This window comes from Xiphophorus couchianus, chromosome 10 (genome assembly GCF_001444195.1).
Source record: "Xiphophorus couchianus chromosome 10, X_couchianus-1.0, whole genome shotgun sequence".
Lineage (NCBI taxonomy): Eukaryota > Metazoa > Chordata > Actinopteri > Cyprinodontiformes > Poeciliidae > Xiphophorus > Xiphophorus couchianus.
In genome coordinates, this window is record NC_040237.1 from 7,935,129 (window position 1) to 7,958,292 (window position 23,164).

At 40.5% G+C, this 23,164-nt stretch overlaps 4 protein-coding genes across 4 annotated transcripts; 1 reads left to right on the forward strand and 3 right to left on the reverse strand.

The window, feature by feature from the left end:
- Positions 1 to 246: 246 nt before the first annotated feature.
- nat9 (N-acetyltransferase 9) lies at positions 247 to 2,228 on the reverse strand. The gene is made up of 6 exons (XM_028030170.1): positions 2,070 to 2,228; positions 1,535 to 1,644; positions 1,300 to 1,440; positions 1,144 to 1,203; positions 695 to 789; positions 247 to 633 (listed from the first exon to the last, which is right to left on the reverse strand). Exons 1-6 carry the CDS (start codon positions 2,144 to 2,146, stop codon positions 484 to 486), a joined length of 633 nt encoding a protein of 210 aa, XP_027885971.1. The 5' UTR covers positions 2,147 to 2,228; the 3' UTR covers positions 247 to 483.
- A 726-nt stretch (positions 2,229 to 2,954) lies between these two features.
- On the reverse strand, positions 2,955 to 6,889 carry syt15 (synaptotagmin XV). The gene is made up of 6 exons (XM_028029088.1): positions 6,063 to 6,889; positions 5,379 to 5,671; positions 4,571 to 4,738; positions 4,381 to 4,489; positions 4,117 to 4,299; positions 2,955 to 3,481 (listed from the first exon to the last, which is right to left on the reverse strand). Exons 1-6 carry the CDS (start codon positions 6,247 to 6,249, stop codon positions 3,342 to 3,344), a joined length of 1,080 nt encoding a protein of 359 aa, XP_027884889.1. The 5' UTR covers positions 6,250 to 6,889; the 3' UTR covers positions 2,955 to 3,341.
- A 6,521-nt stretch (positions 6,890 to 13,410) lies between these two features.
- Positions 13,411 to 17,597, forward strand: LOC114151727 (elastase-1). The gene is made up of 6 exons (XM_028029095.1): positions 13,411 to 14,447; positions 14,542 to 14,651; positions 15,627 to 15,721; positions 15,848 to 16,128; positions 16,998 to 17,161; positions 17,235 to 17,597. Exons 1-6 carry the CDS (start codon positions 14,312 to 14,314, stop codon positions 17,412 to 17,414), a joined length of 966 nt encoding a protein of 321 aa, XP_027884896.1. The 5' UTR covers positions 13,411 to 14,311; the 3' UTR covers positions 17,415 to 17,597.
- timm23a (translocase of inner mitochondrial membrane 23 homolog a (yeast)) lies at positions 17,598 to 22,675 on the reverse strand. Its single transcript, XM_028029096.1, has 7 exons — positions 22,306 to 22,675; positions 22,132 to 22,190; positions 21,952 to 22,045; positions 21,121 to 21,205; positions 19,668 to 19,726; positions 19,442 to 19,552; positions 17,598 to 18,275 (listed from the first exon to the last, which is right to left on the reverse strand). The coding sequence occupies exons 1-7, from the start codon at positions 22,412 to 22,414 to the stop codon at positions 18,157 to 18,159; spliced, it is 636 nt and encodes a 211-aa protein (XP_027884897.1). The 5' UTR covers positions 22,415 to 22,675; the 3' UTR covers positions 17,598 to 18,156.
- Between the last annotated feature and the right edge of the window lie 489 nt (positions 22,676 to 23,164).

The following is a 23,164-nucleotide window of genomic DNA, read 5'->3' on the forward strand; positions in this document are numbered from 1 at the left end:
TTATAAACATCTGAACAGTGTGGCATGTTCCTACACTCAGCCTCTTCAGCTCTAATAGAATGCAGCAAATGAAGACCTTCAGAAGTCACCTATTTAGTACATGGAGTCCACCTGTGAGCAGTATCTCATTAGGAATACCCATGAGCAAAAAGCATACAGATGTGCACTTGTCAAGGTGGCAGCGTGTTGGAGCGTGGTTGCTTAAAAAGGCCTGGGAAAATACAAAGTAAGTAGGAAGCATCCATCTATCTGACCTTTTGTTGAAGACTTTATTCAGTTTTAGCTTTAGGTTTGCTTTCATCCTGGCAGTGGAACAGTGAAACTGTCCGAAGGCCTTATGACCGTGTTGCCTGCAGCGTTTTGTTGAGGTTGCCGGTGAGCAATCTGGACCAAAACGAGAGCTCTCTTCCTCGAGGGAGGCAAAGCCTTTGTCTTTCTGTTTCACAAATAATGGTTGGACGATGGAGCTCACAGTAGTCCGCCTCACTGCTGAACCAGTTCATGTCTGCTGCAGCATGTTTGCTTGTAGTCCCTTTCCTTCGTGTAAGCCGCGTCTTCCTGCAGCTTGGTCCGAATGGAGTCGTCCACCATCAGCTCGAGGGTCACCTCTTTGAAGACGTTGCACACAGAAACCTGCAGAGATGGCGATTACCGTCTGATCTTCCTGCGCAGTGACCTGAAGTCATCTCCTTACCTCCTGAAACTGCAGCTTCTTGAACATGGAGATGCTGACTTGGTTGTCCAGACCAATTTTTGCTTGAAACTTTCTGACTCCGAGTTTGGTGATTCCTGGTGAAGAACACACAATTCTCAAATCAATGCAAATGTATTTATTTGAACGGGATAACGTAACATTTCTGAGCTATTTTGTTTTGATCACATATTTTAAATTTTGAAAAGCAGGACCCATTTCATTTAACTATTGGTGCTAATACAAATCGATAAACATTTTCCTCTCTGTTCTCTTTGTTGGCTATGATTAGTGTCCTTAACATGGCAGCTAGAATGTTATATCCAACCAAATACTGCATTCACAGCAGTCATTTGCCTTTTGATACACTAGGGAGCTCAAAATAAAAATCTGTTAAAAAAAATACATGGAAGGTTTAGGTTATAATGTGACAAACAGCAACAACTTCTCACCGTAGCTCATCATCATGCGAGTCACCTCCTTCCCGATGCCTCTTCCTCTGTAACTGGGCTCTGTTCAGGGAGGGAGGAACAAAATAATAATAATTTAAAAAAAATCAAACTATTTTTTAGAATAAGGCTCTGAACAACAAGCAGAATGTGCATCACCTGCTATCATGACCTCCAGCTCTGCCAAGAATGGATCCGAGGGGTCGGTCAGGAAGATGTTGACATCTCCCACCATGCACTGCTCCTCATCGACACCTGGGTCCACCCAGCGCTGCTTGTCCAAGATAATAAATGTGCATTCTGGAAAGTTGCAGCTTGAAAATTAAAACAAATGTGAACCCTTTGTTAAACGTTGACTGATTCATAGTTATTGTTTGCGTTTGTGGCACCGTACTGTCATCGTCTTCCCTCCAGCTCTTCTGCATGTCGTACTCCTGCTGCAGGCTCAGCGGCTCCGATGCAGTCAGCTGCTGCAGCTCAGGAGATTTCATCCACTCATGATATCTGGGGAAAACAAGAGGATGTACCAGCACTGATTATTGGCCAGTGGTTTAAACTATATATGATTAATAACAAAATTAATACTTGTTACATTTATCACAGTTAAAATAAGTTATTTCTGGAAAAAAAAACTAGTAGTAGTCGGTTTGTGAAGCAAGTTACTTTTAACGTATTTAAAAGAAATAGTTTGATTTATTTTCAATGGCAAATTAAGATAAGTTGAAGTGCATTTTAAACACACTTTGATTTATGCAAGTGGTTCTGTTTCATTTTGATTTTGAGTTCATCTTTGACTCAAAGATCAGCAAATTAAATATATTTAGCTAAAAATAAAGATTCAAATTAGTTAAACGTATCGTTTCTACGGGGTAACCAAAGAAGTCCTGCACGGATCAAAAATAACCCGAACCATAACAGCTGGTACTGACCTGGGGACATGCTCTTCTTTATATGGAACCAGTAACACTGTGTGTCCCTCCAGTAATGTGTTTTCATTTATTTTCATGATGAATAGACAGCTACAAACAAACTCATAGCAGCCTAGGATGGCTTCCTTATTCTCTCGCCAAGGTTCCTACTGCGACTGCGCACAGCGGACCAAGTAAGCGAGCCGCCGCCTGCTGGACAGCAGCAGTACGTTCATGTCTGAGTGCTCCCTTTTGATTCTGATTTTATGTCTCCTATTTGTTAGACAGTCACATGTCAAGAAGACGCATATATCTATTAACAGTATAATTTTAAACTTTAATTGTAGTTCAATTCACTTTATTTATTTAGTGTCAAATCAAAACTAAAGGCTTATTGTGTTCAGTTAAAATCCATTTAAGGATTAGTGTACAAGATTATTCTAAGTGCTTTACAGAAAAATGAAGAATAAGAGTTTACAAACAGAGGCATAAATTAAACAAGATAAAACAAATGAAATACAAATAGTGGGAGTTTAAAAATACTTTATTTCCAAAGGGAAATTAAATACATTAATGCAAGAGGTATAAGTACTTTTGCAAGGCCTGCAGACAATCAATTAAAGTCTTTCTTTTTATCTCCAACTCTAATTAATGTCAAATTTTGATGATATTATTGATGTGTCTGGGACTGAAGGTTAAATGGAGGGACAAACTGGAGCAGTTAAACTACAGGGTCTGGTAATTTATCTAAAAAAAATAAACAAGAAATTGGCAAATCCTTAATTTTTTTCAGCCCAGTTGTTGACAGCTGCTATCCTGATACATTTAGATGCAAACCCTTGTCCAAAACACACGTGAATCAGTTGAATGGCTCGCTAACAAATTAAGCTTTCTGAAGATTGTATTGGGGGAAAAAAGTCAATTACTCAAAGCTTTTCACCACTTCAGTGACATCTGGTGGCGAAAAGTATGAAGAGCAGCTTTAATTTACACCGAAGCTCCAGACTACGTAGTCCGAACAACGATTCACTTCCTTTTGACGTGTTGAACCAAGTGTCAAACTACCAATACCATGATTCTTCCATATGGACCTTGAAACCTCACTGAGTGGCCAACCAAATCAAATCAACACTTACAAAGCACTATGTTGCTTTTTGAAACATATGCTCCGGAGCTTCAGCTTTAAGCACACCTTCACTAATAATAGCTCTTGGAGACTGGACTTGAGTCTAAAATAAACAAATATTTGAAGGTTTTTTTCTCCCCTTTAGCCTCTGAATGCTGTGTTGGGATTTATATTGCCCGGCCCAGTCTGTGCCACATTCTAACCGGCTCTTGTGCCTTGTTGATCATGTCCATCCAGTGCTGCAGCTGAAGACCCCTGGCGTACATGAAGGGACCCAACACTAGCACTCCCAGCAGGGCTGGAGGTTCTGAAAGCAAGAACAGCTGATCTTTGACAAAGGTCTTACTTTAAAGCAATCATGTGAGGTTCTGATAAAGCGTCATAATTAGTTAATGCCTCCACTACCTGAAGTAGATTGGTTTAGAATAAATGCCCATTATTTGGTCCTGGAAGCTAAAGCTAACAGCTAATCTGTGAGGGGGCAAGAACACGATGAGATCTCAAAAGTGTCAGCGATCTACTTGTAATTTTTAACATTAGTTTAAAATTTAACACAACACACTTGTTTGTGTTGCCTACTCTTTCTATAGAGGGGAGGCTTTGTGTTTTAACGCTTCTAAACCAGCAATAATGCTTAATCTCTTTCTGGTTGTTGTGAACTTTAACATTTACAGCAGCCTGTTAAATCCGAAATGCAGGGCTAGCATTTTTTTGTCATTTTCTGAGCCTTGTGGACTAATCTTAAGGAGAATTTGCAGACATTCATGATTTGATTGTCTATGGTGAATGCTGAAGTATGCTGATGGTGGGCAACAAAATTGTTTACTTAGCTCTTCTCTTATTGACAGTCATAAAAATGTTCTTTTTAACCATGAAAGCAGCTGATCTAAGAAGTTCTGATAGAAAGATGTATGTTTTATGACTCATTAAAAAGTTTTTCACCTGAGCGGTTGTCGTTTGGATGCTGCAGCTCAAATCTTAAACAGGCATCATCCAGGTGCTGCGGTCGGAGTTTAAAAGTCATCCTGTAGTTGAAGATGGGATTCTGTTCGCCTTTCACCACACAGCTACGCTTCGTCTTTACCATCTGAGTGTGTATCTGCAAGCAAACCTGGACACACACACCTGCGGGAACGTAGACGCGTGCTGTGGTGCACTGAGCAGGTAAAAGCCTTGATTTTATAGCCTTGATGAAATTCTTCAAACCTGCATCTGTGAGCAGCTGAAGGCCTCGAGCTCCCAGAACCACCAACGAGAGCCGCTGCAGGGATGAACTGTAGCTAAGGGATATCTGCACATCACCCAGCACTGAACACTGGCGAAGGTTAGACGGCAGAACCATTCTGAGCATGTTGATCACCTCTTTGTGGATGTGTGTGGACGTGTTGGTGTTTACCTGCGTTACCTCCTCGGGATCAAGGTCTCTCCACAGAACTCTGCCGGCCTGACCAAGCTCCCCTTCCAGGGGAAACAACGCTCTGCCCACGGCATGCCGTTTACCGTCTTTCTCCACACTCAGCACACACACACTAAGGGTGCTCCGCAACACACACACTGCTGATACCTGTAAGGCACACACACACCCACACACACACTGAGCAGACATGTCTTTTTAAACAAGTGTGTATTGTTGCGCTTACACAGATTTGTAACATGTATATCAAGTGTTTATTTCTCCTACATTTGGTAATTATGGTTTACCGTTAATGAGAATTCAACATTCAATTTCACAGAAAGTTTGAATATTACTTCCTGGTAGATGGCTACTCCGACTTCGGACTTGATAAAACTTAGTTTTATATCTCAAACTTATATCTCCCCCAAAAAACTCCTCAGTTGGATTTGTTTTAGAAACCTTGTTTGGATGCAATTATCTATTTTTGTATTGCATTTTTCCTTCCACTTAACTTTCCATTAATATACCTGAATGAAGCTCTGTGTGAACAGCTGCGTTGTTTGATATTGATCCTTTATGGCTTACCCTCCTTGTGAAGCAATGTCTGCTGGACAGCTGTTAAGTCTTCACTCTGAGGTTTGCAGTTTGTTTTAGCTTAGTCATTTCTCACTCAGAGTTTAATGAGTTTAAAATATATGTTTTAGCTTTTAAACTCAATTACTAAAGTAAATTAACTTTTCAATAATGCTCATATGTATGTAGATGCTCCTGTGAACTCAAAGTTGTAAATTCAACCACATGTCCTTGCCTGGAAAATCAAGCAGTCGTTAAACTCTGGGTCAGGCCCCGTCCCCCGGGCCTTGGCCTGCCGGGGCCTCCGGTCATCGGGAAGAAGCCGCAGCTCCACCAGTGTCATGTTGCTGTGGAAACGGGGAAGGAGGTTGCTGAGGCGTAGCAAGGAGACCACGAGCTGCTCGCTGCTGTGACGATACTCTACAGAGAAGCAGAGGCGAGTGGCCATGCCAAGAGGAGGAGCCGCCACCTCGTTCAGAGGGGTCATAGAGTACAGACCTGTCAGCACCGACCCCACTGGGTACCAACCTAAAAAAAAACAGGGACGCAGAAAAATAAATCAGAATACAAACAGTTTTTGGATACTACCAACTCTTTGCTAGCCCGATCTACTGGAAAATCTCTCTGTTGTTCACTGTAGAGGCAAAAATACCAATCAAGGAAATTCAGAAACAAGAATTACTAATTAAATTGCTGGAAATGTAAAACCTAACATTATCATAAACACAATCTTAATTATTCACTGTGCTGGGATAAGTTGCATCAGTATTAGTTATCGGAAACATATTATAGTTATTACATCAATCAGAAGGTTAATAATGAAGGTTTAATTTTTAAATGTAAGTTTTGAAAGTCTAAATTGCAGATTTCAAATTAAAAGCATTTCTTTTGTGTAGTAACTACGGCACTTATGACCTACTTCTCACTGACAGTGACCCACGGTGAGCCAGAATGTCTCGCTGAGCATCCATCTTCATCGCTCCCTCCTTTTCTTTCTCCTGGCTCTCAACATCTCTCAGAACCGCAGTATTTTGTGGAATACAGCGAGGAGGCAAAGAGAAAGGGATTTCACCATGCCTTGCATAAACAAACAAACAACAAAGCATTTAGGTTCTCTGGATTGGCATTTGTCTGGGGTTACTCTCAATACATCCACTAATATTTGCTACTGGTACTTGCCTGGCACAAAAGCCTTGAGACACAGGGATCACCGGAGCAGAGTGGGCCGGTACCGATGGCACCGTGCTGATCAGCTCCTGATACTGATCCTGCTTGTTCTTCTTCCTCCTCAGGCAGCAAATTGTCAGAATCAGCAGCAGCAGCACTAGCAACAGCAGACCAACGGACAAACAAACAGCAAGCAGCGGCACCTGGTCTGAACAATCAAACACCCAAACTTACTGTCTACAGGACTCACTTCTGTTATAAATGTATCTTTAATGCATTTTTATTCTCACCAGTCATGATAAATGTTCTTCTCGTCAGCTTTCACTGAGACAGAATGGCCGTCCAAACATGAAGCAGCAACTTAGCGTTCTACCTGAACTGTAAGTGACGATGAAGAGCAGTGAGACTTGGACGCAGCTGGTTGTTTCTCACCATGTTACGCTGCTTTCTAAAAGGCTGGAATAATAGGCGTCTGGGCAGAAATACACGTGGGGCCTTTTGGTGACTTTGGAATTAAATGCTAACCTTATTTATAGTAATATTAAACATGTTCATTTAAACACTGTATTTGTGTTAATTTGTGTTGTCTTTGACTGATATTTACATTGGCTAACATGAGAAATATAAACAAAAAAAAATTGTGAAGGGGTAAAAACTTTCCCACAACACGGTATTTGCAAGTAGAAAACATAATTGAATTAAAAATGTATTTATTTATGTAGTGTCAACTCAAAGAAATTTATCCTCAAAAAAATATTCACTAAATTAATCACTCTAATCATACAGAGATAAACATTAGAATTTAATAATTTATATTCTAATATAATCCTATTACAGTGCAGACAAATGTAGTTCATAATACCGGTTAGTAGATTTCTAAGGAAGCTCAGTCACTGACTGTTGCATTAGCTCCTGTTGAGCAAGTATATGGTGACAGAGGAAAGGAACAACTCCCTTTTAACAGCAAGAGACCTCCAGCAAAACCAGAACCAGGTTCAGTAGAGGCAGCCATCTTTTGAAACAGGATAACCAAGTCCCTTTTAGAAACAAAGAAAACCTTAAATCTTTCACTCAGCAAGTTCTGTTTGAGGTTAATTCGGACTAAGACGGTAAGTAAATGCTGTTGTGTGCTACTTGTTACTAGCCAAATAGTTTTTGTTTGTGCTTTATGTATAAATTTAGCATAATAACATACTAAAGTAACAGTGTCACTATTGTTATTTGACCCAAACACAGATTTAATGAGCAGTAAACTTAGTTCAGACAGTGATGCCTTTAACACTCAACTATAATCATGTGTAATGACAGTCCTGACAGATGACCTTATCCTGAATTTGAATCAAAGTGCTTATAAGCCACCCGCTGTTCGCTTCCACACACAAAAACCAGATTGGACAGTAGCTAATAAGATGACTGGTAATCCTCAGGGCTAAAGGTATAGAGTAATGGCTCTTTCTTTGTCTCTCACACAAACACACACGCAGACAAATGCACCGAACAATGCACCTTTAAAAAGAAAAAAACAGTTGCATCTTCGTCGACATCACATGTGGCCCAGCAGAGGTAGAGGAAGAGGATCAAGCTTAAGGAGGGTCACAGCGAAGGAAACCTGGCCGTGAGGCGTTTTATGTGGTTGACATCGACAGAGGGAAGCCATTTAAGAAAGACGTGAGGAAGAGTGGAAGACATGAGGGGAGGAAGGAGAGGCACCAATTAGAGCCACCTGCACTGTGGCCGGGCATAGGGCAAAACAGGACACAACTTGTGAACTTTCAGGTAAGAGGTTACTTTTCATTTTCAAACATTTTTCTGTGGTTGCATGTGTGTAAATACACTTTGATCTGATTATTTGTGTTTACAATCTGTGCAGACCAGCTGCTGTTGAGAATTTCTATGGTGTGAATTCATTATTGTACTTTTAATGAAATGCTAGATTTCCTGATTTTTTTCCCCCGCTCATGAATACAACAGTATTTAATTTTTTTACAAATAGAATCTGCTGACACTTATCTGTACTGCAAAGAGAAATCAAATAGTAACCATATTTTCCCAAAAGTTTCATGTTACATATCTCCATTTGACTTGATATCATTTTATCTGTTTTCCGGTGACGAAGTGCACATTTAAATCTGTCATTTCAATCTTGATTTTGTCTCAATAATCGAATAATCTGGGCTGCGTAATCTCATTTGGTTAATCTGGATTTTGTGTGTTTGGGTATGTGTGTTTGAATGCTCTCATTCAATTCCCTGAGAAATGTGTCAACCCAAAACTGTTTGGAAATCACTTTGAAGGAGCATAGATGCTAAAATTTTAGAGCAGTGTGGATGTGGGAGATGTAAAACATGCCACTTGTTGCAAAGGACCTGCAGAGAATTAAGATCCTGATCCTGCTGCTTCTATTGGCTTTACAGGGCTTTGAACTGGGTGACAAAGAGAGTTAGCACCAAGCTAATGAGCACAGCAAAGGTTATCAGTTGCAGAGATACCCAAGATGGCCAAGAAGATACTGGTATTAAAATAACCAGAGTTACAAATCTGGTTTGTAACTCCTTTTATCTCCAAGTTGATAAAAATTCTGCGGGCTTACGGCTAGCCTCCGAGCAAAAGTTACAGAAACTCCGACAGAAATTCATAACGGTGCTTCTGAATATTTTTAGAATATTTTTTACACCTGATAATTTGATCAGGTGTAAAACTAATACAACAATTCAACAAAATAACATCATGGCAGTCAAAAAAGGAGGTAGCAGTGTGATGATGTGGTGCTTTTTTGCCGCTTCAGGACCTGGACATTTTGCTGTAGTTAATAAAACAAATAAAAATCCAAAAGAAAAATGTCTGCCTACTACTGCTATTGCTTCAGTAGACCTTCAACTGAAGCAACAGTACACTGATATAAATCAGTGCACTACTGATACACTCATTGGTAAATAAGACCAATGGTAAATGGTCTCATTTACCATTTCATTTACCTCTGAAATGGTAAATGAGACAGAATAATCATTTCAGAGTGGCATGGTCAATGTTTGGACTTTTACTCCTGTTGATTCTAATTTGTTTGAGGATTGGAAATATTTAACTGTGGCAAAATAGCAAGAAGGATTTCTTAGTTCTATACTTTGAAGAGTTGATTATTTAAATGTTATATGTGTTTGTCCTTACAGGTCTGGGCTGTTGCCATGGCGAGGTCTGGTCGCCCAGCGTCTGAGAGCTACCAGTCTGCCTGCTGTTCGGTTGGACAGTCACTGTCCTCGTCCAGTGAAGTTGGCATTTTGGAGGACGGAGATGACCGGACTCCTATTTTCTCCCTTTCTAAAAGCTCAGTAGATGTCGTCACAGCAACAGGCCCTCCTCACAAGCGAGACCTAGCCTGGATGCGACTGGATCTGAAGCGCAGCTCCAGCACCAACACACACTCTGACCAGAATCAAGTGACGCTACAGCAGCTGCACCATCACAAGTGGCACCACAACAGCCACCAGTTTTCAGTCACAACTCAGAATGAGGACTTACACAGCCCTCCACCTCTCAGTGAGCGCTGGATTTCCAACATGCATCGCTGGAGTGGCTGCAGCAGCAGCACGCACAGCCGCAGTAGCACTCCGGACACGGTTGTAGGGAAGGAAGGGTCCTCGCGCTCCTGTTGTCTCAGCCAGGAAGCAACCGGCTGCTTCACCCCAGATTCTCCAATGTCTAGAGTAACCTCTCCTCCAACCACACCCTCACCATTGATTTCCCCTTTCCACACACCTACTTTACCACCTCAAGATCATTTAGCTTCTTCACCACTAACACCAAGCACACACCGGGAGTCTGAGTACTCACCTCGCCCTCGGATAACCTGTAGAGACGACAGCAACTCCCCCGAGAAACTTTTATTTCAGTTTCCTTCCCCAGTCCAATCGCATGCAAGCTTAACAGATGAAGGACAGTGTGCAAATTCTGCATGCCTTGTTAATGATGAGAGTAAAGAATCACCCAGCCCCACAAACACCCAAGTAATAGAAGATAAAGGAGAGGAAAGTCCACTGGCAGCTGGTTGCAAGCCGGAGTCAAGTCCTTCTGCAGAAAAAACTGATTTCAAAGCCAAACTCTCAGGTTGCCATTATCTTCTGTCATTGGACCAAAGTTGCCAGATGGGCAAAAGTTGGAGAACACCACTTGTTTCTTCTTTGAGTGACTCACGGTTGGGTGACCTCATGACGCACTTGGAGGCTACAGCCAATAATCTAAAGTCAGAGCTGCTTAGAGAGGAAGGAACGATGACCTCACAGCTGGAAATGCTGGATGCTGCGGTGCAGACAGGCTCCCCTTTGGGCTCCTGCTGCGACCTTCAGAAGAACATGTCCAACTCCAACAGTGGCTCGCACTCGCTCTTGGGCTCTCCACCCGGATCCAGACTAAATCTGAAGGCATCTGTGGGATCCCACTCCAACCTGGTTTCGCCATCTTCAAGTATGTTCCCAGTGAGCAGCGGTGAGGAGGAGGAAAAGCAACAAAACACCCCAGAATGGGACGCTACCGCCGCTTCTACACGGTATCTGGAGAGAAAAAGATCATGTCTGAAGGCCCTGTCTGAAGACTGTGATGAGCTTGGCAGAAGGGGCAGCATGAAGCAGGTGCTATGGGATGAGGATGGACTGACGTGGGACATTCATGGAGCCTCCTTGGACCCCGAGGAGCTCAGCACCGCCATACAGAAACATCTGGATCTCAAGAATAGCCCCCAACCACAGAGACGCTCCTCTAAGAAGAAGAAAGCACCAATGCCTCCACTCATATCAAACATGGTAACAACAATGGCCCGTGACACAAGCCCACCTGCAATGAGCATTAAGTGCATGGTGGAGGGTGAGAGTCAGGAGACCCTGGAGACTGAAGCAGCGAGCGAGGTGCAGACAGAAACAGGGGGCAGAAAGCAGGAAAAGGAGGAAGCTAACTGTAGAAGAAGCAGAGAAGAGCAAGGCAAAATACAGGAAATAGAAGAGGAGGAAGGTGGAGAGAAGACAGCCAATAGCGTAAAGTCACCAACACAGGCGATTGGACACAGCAAGAAAAAAACAGTGATCAGATCCCTGAGGAGGCCTGGATGGTGCGGAGGATCCAAAAAGATGGATGACTGAGACTCTATGACTCTTGCATAGCATTAAAACTGAGTTTTGAAGACACACGTTCAATCAGGATGGGGTCAAAGCCTTCCCACAGCATACATTCATTTATTTCCTATAAATTTGGTAGCATCTGCCACTGGAGTCAAGCTGTCCTGATTCATCATGTAGTCTCTAAACAAAGACTTTTCAGGATAGATGTTCACTCAGGTTTTATGCTTTTCCCTTTCAACTGTGTAAAGCCCTGTGCAAAGCTCAAGATAGCTGTATGCAATTGCTTTTCTGTAACTGAAAATATATGTTAAAATCAAAAGTGTGACAAAAACATCAAGTGCTAATATGTTAGAAACCTCAAACAGCTGAAGCCAATTATTGTGACTGAACGTACAGGAAGATGGACTTGTGAGAGCTTATTTATTTAACACGATCTACACACATCAGCAGATTTTTTGTACTGAAGGAGGAGAAAACACTTGCAGTAAAGGAAAATCCTTTTTTATGTGGCAAAATTTACCCTCACAAACAACAGCAGTGGGGGACTGGTAATCCTGGGAAAAGAACTGTAATACTTCAAACACTACTGATCCAGGTTATATGTCAGCATCTATATATGGTACTCACTATTTTTAAGGGAGACAAGGGTACGACAACTATTGAAAGACAATAAAAAGGCAAATTAGGATTCACTCATCATCCATACTTTCAGTATTTATATGTTTAATGTTTTTAAAATAGGATATTATTTGCCCTTTTATCACTTTCAGGCAATGAAGTAAGTACAGTAGAAGTCTGTATGTATTTTTTAGACACCTATAAACTTAATTTCCGGTCATTCATATAAAAGTCTGATCATTAAAAGATTTTTTCAAGCAGTAGCAATACTGGTTGTTTTGTTGTCTCTGTGTTTGTGGTTTTTTGTTATTTTAAATAACAGGACAGAATAATAATAAAACAAAGCAGAACTTTATTCAAAACTGTGATTTCATTATATTTCAGGGACGTATCGCTACATTCTGTTTGTAGAAAAAAGAATTTCCAAGTTTCAAGTCGGAATATTTGAACACGTTTTTAAGTTTGAATTGTAACTTGGAAATTTGGAGAGAAAAAAAACATGATCTGTGCCAGGAAACTACTCATTTTAAGAGTTTAAAGCTTTGTTTAGAAGAGTGAACAAATCATGCCAGAAACTTTGTGATACCTGCAAAAGATATGAAATTTCATTAAATATTGGTAGGGTTGTGTGAATATATTTGTTAACCTGGTATTGGTATAGGCAGGTGAAAACTACAGAAACTATGAACTGGAAAATAGTCACAAAATTAAGATCCCTATTTCTAATCATTATGTCCTCTATAAATTGCATATTTGATACTCGTTTCTGGGCTTTAAAGCTAAATTTTCTGTATGGTGCTTGTTTTTCTGCCTGTGCGACACTTTAGCTCATTCACACAGTAAACACATACACACAAAGTAGAGTTGTACGCAAACTTGGTGAACCCCAGTGGTGAGATCTCACCATTCAAGCTCTGTCATTCAGATGAGTGGGCACATTCTCTTTTATTCCCTTCAGCAAGTAAAGCTCTGCTCACCAGGGGCTTCGACTGCAGCTACTGTTGTCATATTTTTTACAGAAGTATGTTTGTGTGTAGATATTTTGTAAAGTTGTAAAGCTATTTACTAGGCATATGTCAACTACAATGCTATTAAAATGAATGTAAATTAGTAATGTCAAGAAACAAGCTGACATGTACTGTCTGAAATCTCCCAATCACTATTTGGATGATCCAGAGGAGGTCATCTGGTCAGGTGAGACCAAAATAAAACTTTTCAGTATAAACGTCACTTGCCGTGTTTGCAGGAGGAAGGCAGATGAACAGTGAAGCGTGGGGAGGGATTATTATGCTCTGGTAGCTTTTCTGAAAGTTCTCCTTTGCAGAAAGCTATATATATATATATAAAAGCTGTAAACCATCTAAATATCACAAACGATATGGAGGATGTGATTGGCCAAGGTCAAAACGAAACTTTCTGATCTGAAGGTAAAACTGCTTTGTGTTCTCACCAGCTACACAGTGAAACATGGTGGCGGCAGCATCATGATGACAGAATGCTTTTTGGCCAGGGAGAGGAAAGTTGGTCAAAGTTGAAGGGAAATTGGGAAAACAACATAATATTACAAATACTTTTAATGGTAAAGAAAAAGTAAAGAGTTAATGGCAGCAGCAACCCCTTTAGTGACATCATGTAGGAGAAAATCCAGCAGTTTCAATGAACGACAGCACACACAATTAAGTGCAGCAATAGCTCCTTCAACAGTTTTGTCCAAGAGAGAGATGGGATTAAACAGAGAAAGACAAAGACAGATGGATCATCTATAGGGAGGGGGCATAAAGTCATTGGCCCTCCAGGAACACCAGAGCACATGTAGCTTCTGCTGTTGACATTTCGTGCTGTAATGTGATGAAATTTAGAAAGAAACTGGACTGCAGTTTATGTGCTGCACTTGTCCTGCATCGAACATGACAAAGGTTACATTCAGGCCACTGTGTCACTCCAATCAGTCACGTGACAAATACACTTGTTTGTGTACAACACCGTGATGTCTTTGTCTTGCACGCATGTCCGTGTGCTGGGAGAATTCTATATGGATGTGAAAGTGCTGATGGGCCTCTGCTGAAAAAAAAATATCCCCTTTTTCTCAGCTGCAGTAAAGCTCAAAGCTACAGGAGAACTATCCAGCGCTCTGCTTTTGTTGTGACACTAACTCATTGTCGCTGGAGGATTGCTATTGTGCTTGTGTGTGGGAACTGTACCTGTTTGCGTACATTTTGGTGCTGCTTGCTATAAATAGTCCCCGCTTGTGGCTCGGTTGGTGATTCTGTGGGAGACGATGGCTGCACCAGGACCTCCTCTGCTCTGGTTTCTGTCCCTGTTGCTGCTGCTGCTTTCAAGCAAGGCATCCCTGCCTGCGGCTGCATACACGCTCATCCCAGCACAACAGCCACAACACAAAGTCCTCCAGCTGGGTGAGAACTAATAAACTCCAAACATCAAAACAAGTCTTGTATTACTCATGCAGAAGCTCTGTGGTGTATGAATGTGTTGGTTCTGTCCTCTTAGACTGGCCACAGGATTGTGGCATGCCCCACTTCAAGCCAAACATGATTGAGAGGATTGTCTCTGGAAATGAGGCCAGACCTCACTCCTGGCCCTGGCAGGTCTCTCTGCAGGTAAAACACACCGACAGGATTCTCTATTTTAGGAAAACGTCATAGTTTCTGTTTATTTACAGTGTTAATTAACTTTCCCCAAGACAATTTCATCCAGTATTTTCTTATCGAATCAGATCAGTACACTGCATTAAATTAAAGTTAATTTATTTCAGAAATAAAAATTTATCAATATGACATAACACCAACAATAGAAATTTAACAGAAATGTAGGGCTATGGCCTACACAACCTGTGACAGTAGTTCAGCAGACAGTGACTGACAAACAGCAAAGGAAGGATAAGTCTTAAAATGTGAGCGCTAAAGAAGCTGTCTATTCACAGAGTGCTGTATCCAAATTTATTGGAAAGTTAAGTGAAGGGAAAAAATGTAAACAAGCCAAAGGCGTTACTCGATGGTTCAAAATCCTCTTTTCAGGTGAAATTTAATTTGACACTTTGTTTAGAAATCAAGGTTTCGTTAAGTAGCTAAAAATGGTGTAGAATGTAAATAAAATCAAAATAATTGCAGAGTTAAATGTCCTAAATGTACAACTAGGGAAAACACATGAGAAAATCCTAGAGATAGATATGAGCTATTTACAAACGTTAAGACATTTAACGTTTATAAAGCGTAGTCAATTTAAAAAATATACTGGAATAATATCAGAAATAAAATATAGATTGACATTTTAATTTTGTGTAAAATCTAACATAGTTGTTAAAACAAGCATTAAACTAATATTGCATAACAAGCAAACAAATAACTGTTAAACATAATTTAAATTTGGTCAATTTAAATAGAGTTGCATTAAATTAAATCCAAGTCAGACATATTTCTACCTGAACTTTAAAAGCTGTTAATGTACAACCTAAAAATTTCAGGAGTTAATTATTGACTTTTACTGCTCCCCTTTTCAGCATGGCTTACATTCAAAAGACAAAAATAGATAAATTTACTAAAAATTTGATTGCACTGTCTGGTTGTCTATCACAGGTTCGACCCAGAGGAAGTAAACACTACATTCATGTCTGTGGAGGAACTCTCATCCATAAGAACTGGGTGCTAACTGCAGCTCACTGCTTCCAGAAGTAAGAAACACTCCATAAATCTCACACCTTAAAGAAACTGCAAGTTTGTATGAATTAAATACAACATCTGATAAAAAATAACAAAATAAAAACTGTGCATTTTTTATTTTTGTCAAACACTCTCAGAGGAAAAGCGGAGGATCCAGGGAGCTGGAGGATTGTCCTTGGGAAGCACCAGCTGAAACGCTCAGAGTCTGCAGAGAGGATTTTCCCCATCAAGAGGATCTACCGGCACGAGAACTTCCGCTATCCTACTCACAGCGAGCTGGACTACGACATCGCGCTGGTGAAAGCCGGCACGGACATCCTGCCTTCAAACTTCATCCGCTATGCCTGCCTGCCGCGCAAGCACAGCCCCCTCAAACCGGGGCACTACTGCTGGGTGACGGGCTGGGGAGACACCAGAGGTGAGTCAGGGTGGGACGAGGGACTCAGACACTGAGGAAAAGTAGGGCACTAACAATACTAACACTAAAACAGGCAGATTGGATTTTGCTGTTTAACATTACTAGGGATGAACAACATATCGACGTTAATGTCAGTGTTGGCAGATGTTAGTCATTTTTAAACATATCGGAATCGGCCGAAGTTATTAAGTGACTCCACCTCGTTAACATTCGTATGTGCGTCTCAGAAGGAGAAGGGATTCAGTCATATGATAGTGATGCAGCACGTTTAACTGAAGCAGAGAAGTTTCTTTCTTTTTAAATGGCGATAAAAAAAGAGTAGAGAAATATATACAATATTGGTCATCAGTCACGACAGCAATATTAGTATCTGGTGTCAATATCAGCCCAAAATGCTAACATCGATGCATCCCTAAATTTTACAATGATGAAATTCCCACTAATCTACATTTTCTGCAGTTTATTATCTCTTTGGCATCATCCCAAGGCCCCTACCACTCTACTGAAGATTGAGTCACTAAAATCCTTATTGTTTGTGCATTAGGAATGATGAGTCCATCCAGTTTGCAAATTATCCTGATGACATTCAGAGCACGAATTTGAAGAATCTTTCCTCCAGACTCTGAGACCTTAAATTGTTGGCTGGATAATTGTCAAGTTGGCAGTCATGATGACATTTCCATATTAAAAAATCCCTTTCTTAACAGCATCGTTGTAGCAGTTTCTTTCAAGATGAACCACATCTAATCATAAAATTTACCCGACTGGGTGTGTAAATGTATAGGAGTTTCACTCTGAAGTAAATTACTGACGTTTGTAGATTTTATTACTGTAATTAAAATTTTACTCACTCTATAAACACGTTTCAGGTGGGAAGGAGAACGTCTCCCTGGCAGAAGCGCTGAATCAAGCCCGTCTGCCCATCATCGACTTCAAAACTTGTAAGCAGAAGAAGTTCTGGGGCGACCGTGTCCGGGACTCCATGATCTGTGCCGGGTTCAGGGACACAGAGGGCCCACCTGCAGCATGTCAGGTAAGGACTCCCCATCGTTTGCGGGAACTGTGTGTCTATCAGATGGCGTTTTTCATGGCTTTCTTCCTTTCAGGGCGACTCAGGTGGTCCTCTGCTGTGCCAGCTTGGCCGTGATCGCTGGGAGGTGCACGGCGTGGTGAGCTTTGGCCCCATCGGCTGCACCGTGGAGAACAAACCCAGCGTCTTCACCCGCACCACGGCCTACATCCCCTGGATAGAGGCGACCCGCATCAGGGACTTCTTCCTGCACTGAGAGGGCCCTGCTGACTCAGCAAACCTAACCTCTGCTCCCTTACACCATTCCTTTTTCCTTCACTACATTGTGAAGCAAACACTTCACAATGTAAATATGACCTTTAAACGTGCAGCTAGTTTTCATTTATGCACATCGGCATTTACAAGTTACTTTCTGCAATAAAAGTGATAAAAAGCTGAATATTTGTGAACATTTCCGTTTTATTTTATTTCACTTTATCAAACAGCGTACTTGATGGAGAAACATAAAAAGTAAGCAGTTCCGGTACAGCTTTACAGTGACTTCCTCTCTCACAGAGCAGAAACCACTAACATACGTTTTAATAAATACAAGTCATCAGCCCATCAGGATTTGTTCCATTTTTACAGGTGGCGAGTCTTTCAGTCTGAAAATACCTCGTCTGGACCACACGCTGGGTGCCGTCCTATAAATTGGCTCATTTAACCTAAATGTCAGCACACTCTCTCAGCATAGCATCACTGGAGATGGACGACTCATTCATAAACAATAAAACTAAGTGTCAGGATTTCATACCATATCCTCACTGATCGGGACTAACACAAATGATCTGGATTTCCAGAGGAATTAACTTTTCTCTCAATTCCCAGAATGCTTCAGGGCGAGTGACAGAGTCGGGAAAAGAACACCGAATTTAACTCAAACCTAGCAGTTTGTGGTTAAAGGCTGTGTCCTCCAGATACTTGGACCTAAGTATAAAGTAGCTACAGCATGGAAGAGGCTAGTAGAGCCGGGACGAGGGCGAGGAGCCGGTGAGATGATCCCAGTTGTTGTAAAGAGCATAGGCACCGGATACGGCTAAACCAACCAGACCTCCACGGGCCGCGCTCTTTAATCCCCCTGAGAGAAAAAATAAATGGAATCATCATCATCATCTCTGAAAACGATCATTAGACATAATTTTAGGTGTTCAGTGAATAAGACCTAACCTCAGGATGGGAACTCAAAGAAATCTGCTCAGTTTGAGCTTTAGAGGCTTTCTAAAGATCATCTTAGAATCTGCATAATTATTACTCTGTCAACTGTTTGTTACAACATGCCCAACCTATTATTTTCGTCGTCTATGTAAATTTACTATCTTCTTGTTACCTACCACAGCTTTCCATTGGAATAGTGAATAATAAATTCATCTTTTACATGAGATGTCAGAAAAGAGCACTGTTTGAGATCATTTACGAAGCAGGGAGAAAACGCCTCAAGAAAAGATGTTTCTTTTTAATACATTTTTAATATAAAACAAATATTTTTATATTCATAATCAGCACCTCAACAATGTCATTAAAATATAAACTAAAAAGTTGCTAATTTCTCTTCAAAATAGGAAAAACATGAATTTCCTGTGTAGCTTCTCCAACTCCCTCTTACAACTGAGAACGAATGTGTTATGTGAAAACTCTTAACAATAAAGATAAAATAAATCTAACTGAAGCTTTTTTATTTACTAAATGAACATGAATGTAATAAGTTGATCAAAGTTTATGCAAAATTTTAAGTCATTCATGACTTCCTGTTGCCCTGGGATGTAAATATGATATAATCCAGAGGCTAATTTCCGTTGGACAATCCAAAAGGAGAAAGACAAGAGAGCATATTCTGTTTCAAAATAACTGGTATCTCTAGATGATGTCTCTGTAAAACTCAAGTATTGGTTCTATCATAATCAGGAAAGCTTAATTTTTTTAATGTTGAAATTAAATAAATAGTAAGTTGACACACAAAAACTGCATAAAATCAGGCAAGTTTGCACCCAGAAAATTCACAAATAAACTCCAAACTCCTTCATTTAGCTCCACATTTAATCAAGAAAAACCGTATAAACGCTTTCAGGTTTCCAATTAAAATAACATTACTTTTCATTTTTATTTTGAGAATGGTTATATCTTTATAATGTAGATTACATTGATGAAAAATGCTAAAAAAAAAAAAAAAGAAAAGCATACTATTACAAACAAGATGACCTTTGAATCATAATTCAGTAAATTAATGACCCAAGCAGAGACACCTACCGCTGGATTTGAAGAGCATCCCTGTTAACGTGCCAGCAGCCACCGTGTTAATGTCATCTTCTGCCCCTCTGGCTTTCTCTATCGCCACACCAAAAGCACTATACAACAGAGCTGCAAGGACATCAAAAAAAGCACCAGAGTTAAAAAGACAAGACTTTGCAAGGGCGATTTAAAAGACCTTAAAACGTTTGGTTTGGTGACTGTTAAGTTTTCATTCTAATCTTACCGACAGAGCCTAGAGAGTTGGCCCACGAAGCCCCCTGCCTGGTCACCATGTTCAGAATTCTGGTGAAGAAAAGGTAAAAACATTTAGAGGGGAAATGATTTAAGAGGAAATAAACATACAGTACTTTGCAACAGTTTTCACAGCTTTTATGTTTTTCATCATTTCCTCACATTACAAGCACAAACTATTGTGTATTTTACAGGTATTTTATGTTATAGACCAGGGGTGGCCAACCAGACAAAGACCAAGAGCCACAGTTTTTACCAAGTTACCGCAAAGAGCCACATCATATGCATGGGCACACATGAACATCAACCCATCCCTTCCTCATACTCATACTTTTGCTCAGCCAGATTTATTGTAAATTTCACACACTATTTTAACACTACAAAGACCACAGGCCAGACATTTTCAACAAAGAACACTGTGCACTTTCTCATGCAAACAAACTCTGTTTAACCAAATAAACAAACAAACTTTGCCTGATTTTCTGTCTGACTTTTCAAGGTAACCAACTTGTGCTTGCGAAGTTCAGTCCGTTTTGGAAATTCCTGGTCGATGTTAGCATGGAGTGAGCTGAAGTGGCGCTGAAGGTTTGAAGCCTTAAAATGCGACAAGGACACCTGACATAAAAGGCAGAATGGCTTTCCACTACGTTCAACAAAAAAATATAAATTCTCCCACTCTGTCAAAAACGTCCTGTGTTCATCTTCATATTTTCGTTTTCCTGTGCATTTTTTCCCTGCCATTTTGGGCGCAAAAGGTTTACTGAAATGATTTTACTCTTACTGAAGAACTGCGCACATGCGCATTTGACGAAAATACTGTATTGCACTCAAGCGAAGCGAAACTTGGATATTATAGCGACCCTACAGTATGTGCTAAATGTTACTGGATGTTACGCTGTTTAGAGATTAAAATTAGAGTGTATGATTTCCCATTGTCTGTGAATGCATCAGGATGGATGAGAGAGCGAGGGGTCAGCGGAGGTTTGTGTGAGAGCAGATGGCGAACAACTGGAAAGAGTAAGGCTGCAAGAGAAACAAAGACTGTTTTTTGTTTGTGTTGTTTTTGCTTGGTTACGGCCAACAGTAATGGCGTCCTGCTGTTGTCAAGAGCCACATGGAACCGGTCAAGGAGCCGCATGCGGCTCTCGAGCCGCGGGTTGGCCATCCCTGTTATAGACCAACACAATGCAGTTCATAACCATGAAATGGAAGCAAAGGGACACATAAAAACAGAAAAATCTGAAAAGTGTGGCATACACATGTAATCATTCCAATTCTCTTCAGAAGTAACCTTACGCATTTCATCTGCGAGCCACAATTCATGTAGGAGAATCTGTCCAGGGACAACTGCTACTTGTGAACTTCACAAATCTCGTTTTATGGAAAAAGTGTGAATACTTTTGCAAGGCAGCATATTCGATAGAGTGGACTGTGCCCATGCTTACTGTACGTTGCGAGGTTTGGACCATGCCATGTCTCTCGTCTCCTTCAAGCCCATCCTCAGACCATTTAAAGCTCCCAGTGTGGCTCCTGTGTTAGAGTGAAGCAAGACATTAACTCCAGTGTGAATACACTGAAACGCAAATTTTGAGTACACTATTCTCAACATTGTAAGTATTACTTCTGCTCAACATAGAAAGAAATTTACTGACTTCAGCAGCAATTTGTTCCTACTTAAATAGATAAGGTTTACAGATGAACAGCAGTGGGTTTTGTTGACACTGGAACGCATGGCAGGATTGTTTTTTGAAATAAGCCGTCAGGATGAAAGTGAAGGCAACCGAGCCTCGTTAGAATTCGACTTTACTTAGACTCGACTTTGATATGAATGTAAAACTGCAATTAGAAATTAAATGTTCGACACAGATAGGATTAAATAATAAATAGCTGCACTATAGCAACAGTACAGAAACACCTTATTTTAGATACTTTTATACATTTGTGGTTTAAACCTTTTAAAACACAATTGTCCTAAATTATTCTTTGGGAGAAAATGTCTGTAAATTGAAGGATATACCTGCAATTTTTTTTGAAAAATAACGTAACCACATAAACATTTCTGATTTAAACGCCGTTAACATTTTAACATAAGAGTTAGCAATTAATACATTTCTGTGATTTTAAGGGACATAAATTCAACCAAGAATTTCAGCTTCAACATTTGTTTTAATTTTTAGTCTACTTTGTAGATCTTTAATACAGTCACTTGACTGATGTTTTTGCTAAGAAACCCATTCTAAGCTCCTCTCAAAAGCTGACAACTTGGTGTTACTCACCTGTCATACATGAGCCTCCAATGGTGAAGAAAGCCAGTTCAAATCTCCCTCTTGTCTTGTTGGCCCCTGTTGGTAAAATGAACTCATCTGTGTCCTGCAACACAAGCAATTTAGATTAGCACAGACAGGAAGAAAATAAAACTCCACAGTTTTTCATGGGAATAGTGAGATGAAATCTACCTGAACCAGGTAACGAGGGTCGACGTTGAGGTAAGGTGAAAGAGGACTCATTCCTGTCACTGGAATACAGAAGCAATCCGAAGTTTAAAAACCATCTGCACCACCCAGCATGTGAGCAATGTGACAGCAGCTAACATTACACTGTTGTTGCAGCTAGCATCACAGGGTACTTACGTGGGACACCGGCGAGCTCTGTGTTGGAGTATTCAGGAGCACCACCGCCACCAAACAGACCCCCTAGCCCACCTTTGAATCCTCCCGAGCCCTGAGAGTTGTTGTCCATGGCTGTAACCCTCTCTGGAGACTAAGTCTAGAGCCTGTAAACTAAAAGAAGCTAGCTGAGCCGAGGCGGCTAACCTTAGCAAGAGATGTCGTAACACAAAGTAAAAACGTGCCGCTGGATTTTTCCAACACCAGGAGAAAATATCCAATGCGAGAATATTCTGTATTCCAGGATAATCTTTCTTACGAAATCAACGTTTACTACCAAGAAACTACCGAGATTCTCGTGTGATCATGTCCCTGACCTCCAGCAAGCACGCTCTGCCGTAAAGCGATCACCGGTAACAAACTGTTACGTCAAAAACCAAGACGTTCAAACTTAAAATTAAAACTCCCATTCCCCCAAAAAATATTTCACTATGTATAATGTAATGCCTACATATTAAAAGTCGCAGTGAATTTAAAGTGTCAAATTGTAATTTTTTTCCCTCTTCAATAAATTCACGAACAAATTTACGATAACTCAGTGGCTCTTTGAAACGGAAGAGCATATGTCGTTGCTCCGTAAAAATGACACGACAGCGCATCCGCCATGTTGCGAGTGGCAAATCCTTCTTAGATACATACTATATATTCCGGGTTTTCTGGATAAAAAAGGCACTAAAGTTTACGTTCTGCTAATATATTCATGACTCGTGAATACCTAAAATTATTTATGTTGATTTTGTAAGCAAACAAACAATTCCTCATATTCAAATTAAGAAAGAGCAACCACTATGAAACTCATTGTGCATAAATTGTTTCTTTGATT

Coding starts and splice junctions, on each gene's coding strand:
- LOC114151727 (XM_028029095.1), top strand. CDS start 14,312: ATGGCTGCACCAGGACCTCCTCTGCTCTGGTTTCTGTCCCTGTTGCTG. Junction 14,448..14,541: donor ACACAAAGTCCTCCAGCTGG/GTGAGAACTAAT, acceptor CTGTCCTCTTAG/ACTGGCCACAGGATTGTGGC. Junction 16,129..16,997: donor GGGCTGGGGAGACACCAGAG/GTGAGTCAGGGT, acceptor AACACGTTTCAG/GTGGGAAGGAGAACGTCTCC.
- timm23a (XM_028029096.1), bottom strand. CDS start 22,414: ATGGACAACAACTCTCAGGGCTCGGGAGGATTCAAAGGTGGGCTAGGG. Junction 22,191..22,305: donor AGAGCTCGCCGGTGTCCCAC/GTAAGTACCCTG, acceptor TCTGTATTCCAG/TGACAGGAATGAGTCCTCTT. Junction 19,727..21,120: donor TCCAAACCTCGCAACGTACA/GTAAGCATGGGC, acceptor TTTCTTCACCAG/AATTCTGAACATGGTGACCA.
- nat9 (XM_028030170.1), bottom strand. CDS start 2,146: ATGAAAATAAATGAAAACACATTACTGGAGGGACACACAGTGTTACTG. Junction 1,204..1,299: donor GCTGGAGGTCATGATAGCAG/GTGATGCACATT, acceptor CTCCCTGAACAG/AGCCCAGTTACAGAGGAAGA. Junction 634..694: donor AGAAGCTGCAGTTTCAGGAG/GTAAGGAGATGA, acceptor CCATCTCTGCAG/GTTTCTGTGTGCAACGTCTT.
- syt15 (XM_028029088.1), bottom strand. CDS start 6,249: ATGCTTTGTTGTTTGTTTGTTTATGCAAGGCATGGTGAAATCCCTTTC. Junction 5,672..6,062: donor TGGGTCACTGTCAGTGAGAA/GTAGGTCATAAG, acceptor GTTTTTTTTTAG/GTTGGTACCCAGTGGGGTCG. Junction 3,482..4,116: donor TCCAAACGACAACCGCTCAG/GTGAAAAACTTT, acceptor TCTTGCTTTCAG/AACCTCCAGCCCTGCTGGGA.